We start from the raw sequence: 6032 nt of genomic DNA, 5'->3' as shown, positions 1-6032 counted from the left end.
TTAATCATTCAATGAAAGCTCTGTCAGATTCTTTGCTTTTGAAGATCATTTCAATAAGCTCTTTAAATAAACAAGTTCTGCATACAGCAGGCCTCTTGAAAAAGTTATTCTCTATGATAGTTCATAGAGTATAAGCTGATAATTTGAACTTCTTAGATATAGTGAAATAGGCCTTGACCTGCAGAGCAATTGCAGATCATATGTAATTATATAATCAAAGATTGCATTCTTTTCAGAAACATTGCATGTCTATGATGACATTCTCATTAAGATCATTATTCTCAAGAATATCATTAGTTTCAGACTGTTCTGCAGTCAAAAGAATTTCCTCTCTCCACATTGAGTAGTTAATGAATTCAGTGAGAACTATTAATCTTTTGATAAGTCTTACTTAGCTTCTGAATTCTTCAAGAACTTTCATTATAACAGATGTCTTCTCTTTTCATTGAAGATATTCTGCCAGGTCTGCTTTCATCTCATCACCTGCAGAGTCATCTCTACTGATCTTCATTTGCTCAACCTCATGCTGAAGTCTTGCAATTTCTAGTCTCATGTGAGTCTTCTCACTCACTGAGCTATTGTCATTTCAGTCACTTGAGCTCTCTGCATTGCCTGACATCTCACTGATGCCTTCAACTGAGTCTTCATATACATTGAACTTGTCAGACTGTTCTTTCATAATCATGTCATTTAGCTCAAATGCCTCAGAAGCCGCCTTCTGATTCATTATTGATGTTAGTAGTAATCTGTGATCTTGCATTTGCTGCTCTGATGTTTTCTCATTTCTTCATCTTGAAGACACATATTCTTTTATTAAGTCAGACATTCCCCCGAATCTTAGATTAATCATGGGTTCAATCACTCAATAAATCATCTAGGCATGCTTGTAACAACATGTGAAGATGTCAATTGTACATTATTTTGCAGCTTTTCATTGTGTAGAGAGCTTCATAACCTCTTGAAGAATAACATTGTTGTGTTGTAATTTAACTACGCGAGTTACACTAAATAGGTTGAGGTGACACGTGACTAGAGTAGGTGTAGTAATCATCAACAAAACATTCATTATCTTCTTATTAGAAAATGATTACTCACATATTATCTCCTCATTAGAAATAATTATTTATTGAGAGATATTCAAACATGTAACAATATATAAGAAAAGAGAAACAATCAGTTAAAGCAGATACTGAGTTCTCAGATAGAAGCTTGCTTACCAGTCACTCTGACTCTGTAATAAGATCTTATAAGAGAATATCAGTGAAAGATCTGAGAGTTCTGACATCTCAGATGTATAAGATATTCATACAATTACACATTCAATAATTGATATAATCATATCTAACAATAATATGAAACCCTTGAATATGAGTATAGATATAATGTCACAGTGACTTTAAGCAATGTTGAAATTACAATAATAATAAATAGCTGATATGCATGTAACTCAATAACTTCAATATAAAGAGATTTAATAATTAACTCATGTAATTTCAATATCTATAGAATTGAATATAAAAGTGCTGAAAGAACACTTAGATGCTTCTATATATTTCAATACTTTCAATCTCACTCTCTACTCATCATGAAGAATGAAAATGCTCATGAAACTGAGTGTAGATGAAGATATCATCAGTTTATTAATCAATCAAGATTGATATATCAATGAATAATTGAAGAATTGTATGAAATAGAAGTTTCACTTATAAATGAAAGTATATAAATCAGTGTTGTAAATATCTGACAATATCATCAAATATCTTAATATTCTGTTTCAAGACACTGCTATGCAACAGAGAGTATTAGATTAATTACAGAGTATCTGACAGAGAAACATTTCTCTTACAATATTCATCTCTGACTTTGATATCAAGATCTTAGAAGTAGATGATCAATCTTGAGAGAATTGAATGAAGATTAGCATGCTTAAGAAGACATTAACTTTTGAACTCTTACAGACTCTTATAAGTGTAAATAAAGACTCAACTTATAAAGACTTCTGCACACAGCTCTGAACATTGAATGACTGTCTTATCAAGCTCAAGAGTATACAGAACAGTGATAGAAGACATTACATCTCAGTCACTTATACACTCACACTGAAGAACAGCAATGATGCAGATATCATGAACTGAATAGATTTAAATATCTATATATAAGCAAGAGTTTTCATTATTCAAACAGGCTTTCAAGTCTCTGAGATCACTTCTGAAGAAGTCACTGATTAATGTCAATGTGAAGTATGCATTAACTGTAATTAATCAGAACACATTGCTTTCAACTGCTGATTAACCTACATATCTTCTCACTTAAAGAATGAATCAGTGTCTGTCTACATCAATCACATTGTAGTGAAGAAAGATTTGAAAGATGACTATAAGAATGTCTCAGTGAAACAGAGAAAAGATTAGCTTCTATTCAAATTCATAAACAGAAGCTTGAAGAGATTGAATAATAATAATTTAAAGAGAAAATAATACTGAATGTGATTCTTATATCTACTATGATTGATAACATGTATAATATAAAAGCCATGATAGACAGCAGTCTATATCACTATACAATGATAAAATCTTCAGTTATAAGATGTTATAATCTTCAGTGTATCTTCTTATCAAAATTCTGACTTCTTGCAGAATTTAATAATCTGAAAGATGTTTGCATCTGTTATATAATAAAACTAAATATAGATATCAGAGAACATCAGTATGAAAATATCTATATATATAAAGTTGATAATCTTGATTATAATCTGATATTAGAACTTGCCTGACTATCTGAACAAGGTATCTTATTAAATACTTGAAACAGGAGTTTAATATTCTCTAATAATAATAGAATTCATGAAGATGATATTCACAAGACTATGAATCTGATACAGATCTCTGTCAACACTTATAAAATTCTCTGAAAAAGAAGTTATCAAAATCACTGACAGAGTCACTGACAAAGTCACTGATAATAGAATTATATATCAATCTATTTCATCAGTCTGACTAATATTAAGAAAGCTCTAGAAAAGTTATTCTATACTATAATAATAGATTCTTGTACAAAACTCTTTTAATAATATTATGAATATCTAGATGTCTTCTGATAAGATAATATTATGAATATATCTTCTTTACAAGGCTTAGAAGTGAATCACAGTATCAAGTTAGAAAAGAAGAGCCCCGGTGGCCGAATGGTTAATGCGGCATCCGGTAGCGCCTTGGCGTGGGAAACCAGGGCATGTGAGTTCGAAACCCGCAGAGAATACATTAAATCCGGAACTCAAGCACCTCAGGTTTCTAATAAATACAGAGGTGTACAAATCGCTTCAATAAAATTGCTCTATGTTCCTGGGCTGGGAAGTTATTATCGTATGTATTTAATTGTCACTTCTTTGTATTTTCTATGTTCTTGTTATCTTGGTGTGGTCTTAACACCTGTATTTCCTCCTGTATAATCAACACTTAGCCTGTATTTAACATCACGCAAGGACTCATCATAAGCTCCGCTTGTATATGAGTATAATGAAAGAATAATAATAATAATAATAATAGAAAAGAAGAATGATAAGAACTCTGAGTTATTATAAAGCTCTCTTTATAATATGTTTTAAGATGAACTTCTTCTTCTTCAGAAGACACTTAATAATCTGTTAGATAAGAATTTTATATAAGTTAGTAACTCTTTCACTGCAGCTTCTATTCTCTTTGTAAAGAAGTCAGATAAAGAACTTTAATTCTGTGTAAACTATCAAGATCTGAACAGATTGATAAAGAAAGATCAATATTTCTTATCTCTTATCAATGAAACTCTAGCATAGATCAGATAAGCTCAATGATTTATAAAGCTAGATATCATTACTGTGTTTCATAAGATTTATATCACTGAAGAAGATAAATGACTTACAGCATTCTGAATATATTATAATCTCTTTGAATAAATAGTCATACTCTTTGAACTGATTAATGCTCTCAGTACATTTCAGAAGTATATTAACTGAGTACTCTGAGATTTTCTTAATGAATTTGTATCTACTTATCTAGATAACATTCTCATCTTCACTGATAAATTCAGAAAGAAATATCAAGAGTATGTATAAAGAGTATTACAATGACTATAAGAAGCAGAACTCTCAATTAATATTGATAAGTATGATTTTAAAGTCAAGAGTACTAAATACTTAAATTTCATCATAGAAGCTGATAAGAAAATCTGAATGAATTCTGAGAGAATCTCTGCTATTTTTGAATGAGAGATTTTATATACTGTGAAAGATGTATAAAGCTTCATCAGATTTACTAACTTCTATCAGCAATTTATATAAAACTTTTCAGATATTATAAGATCACTTACAGAACTCACTAAGAAAGACTTAGTATTTCAATAATTAGTGAATACTGAAGCTGTATTTATACAGATAAAGAAGATATTTATTAATACTTCTCTGCTAATAACATTTGATTCTGATTATAAGATAGTTATTAAAGCTGATTTCTCTGATGTAAGAGGCCTACACTGAATAGATCAGTATAATATTAATAGGTCTTATATAACAAAGATCAAAATGTTAGAGAAGAAAAGAAAGAGAAAGTGTGAGAATCAGTGATCAAAATGAATATTTATACACGTATGTAATAATGTACGCGGTGAAGCTTCGGGGCGGAAGAATATACGCATGTTTGTAGTGGCTGAGAATTGACAATTGAGAATGACTGAGAATCGGAGTGTACATGTTTGAGAATGAAGTGATTGAAATCTGTGAAGTGTAATGAAATAGTCTATATGATTGATCAGATGCAGTCTGTCACATTAGTCTCTTCTTTCAGAAGCAGTTCTCATCAGTCAAGAGCTGCTGTTTCAGATAATATGAAACTCAGAGTTCAGGTCAGTTAATTATAGCTGACTCATTTCACAAGATATTACTGACTGCAGTCACAGAGTCTCTCATTGAGAATATTCTCAATCTCTCACTCAAGCTCATTATCTTCTTCTATGATGTCTGATGACTGTCAGTCAGAAGTCAGTTGAGAAGAGAATGAATTGATGATAGTGCAGTGAAGCAAGCTTGTGTGAAATACATTATAAATCTCTAATAATGTGTCAAGACAGTAGTTATAACTATCTAGAACTTCTATCACTTTATACTTGATGTGATGATAATCTAGTGTACAAGATGAATGTGTGATTTATATATTCTTAAGATTCAATCATACCAGATCTTCTATCTTATATTGTTCAGTGAGATCTCAGTGAACATTGATTTGATTCTCTTGATCTTGTTTTACAGTTGTCATGAAGACCTCTGCTCAATCACAGGCATCTCAGAGCTTCATTACTATATTGTCAGTGATATGAATTGAACTGCAGAGATTCAGTGTGAACTGTGTGATCTCTAGAAGATTTAACACTTTCATGTGATATCTGTGAGTAAGAAAGAACAGACTTATATCTGTTAAAACAGCATCTCAACTGTTGATAGTGATCTCTGTGTATAGAAGAAGATCATGTCAATTATCTTGTAAATAGTTGCAGAACTTATAGAGATAATTCTTCATGATCTGAATTGTCTGTTCTGATGCATCATCAGTCTCAGAGTGATAGACAGTTAATAGATGATATGTAATCTTAAGAACTTGACAGATTCTTGTTCAGAGAGCACTCATAAATTAATAACCTCAATTCAATACTATAGATCTCAGTAATTCATATATCTGATAGAATGAGCTCTGTAGAAAAGCTTCAGTGACTTGTTTGATATTTATCTTATTATAAGATTTCAATATTATATCTTTGCTCAGTTGATTCATAATGATCAGAATGTTTCTACAATTCTTACTCTCAGATAGATTAATAGCAAAGTCAATTACTACATCTCATCAGATTCTATCAGAGATATTAAGTGATTTTAATAGATCTTTTCTACAGTTTTTTCATGAGATAATAGAAGAACAGTGATTGTAGTTTCAGACAAAGTATCTGATACTGTTTAATATCTCAGATCAGTAGAACTCTCAGAAGATCATTTTATACAGTTGTTTACA

General features: G+C 30.8%; 1 protein-coding gene across 1 annotated transcript; it reads right to left on the bottom strand.

Annotated features, from left to right (window-relative positions):
• Positions 1–442: 442 nt before the first annotated feature.
• On the bottom strand, positions 443–727 carry BDBG_18091 (uncharacterized protein; the record flags this gene model as incomplete). Its single annotated transcript, XM_031725677.1, has 2 exons — positions 443–570; positions 595–727. The coding sequence occupies 2 exons, from the start codon at positions 725–727 to the stop codon at positions 443–445; spliced, it is 261 nt and encodes an 86-aa protein (XP_031581534.1).
• Between the last annotated feature and the right edge of the window lie 5305 nt (positions 728–6032).

This window comes from Blastomyces gilchristii (assembly GCF_000003855.2).
Source record: "Blastomyces gilchristii SLH14081 genomic scaffold supercont1.60, whole genome shotgun sequence".
In the NCBI taxonomy this organism is placed as follows: Eukaryota; Fungi; Ascomycota; class Eurotiomycetes; order Onygenales; family Ajellomycetaceae; genus Blastomyces; species Blastomyces gilchristii.
The sequence above is the reverse complement of the archived record's forward strand: the minus strand, read 5'-3'. Positions and strand labels throughout refer to the sequence as shown.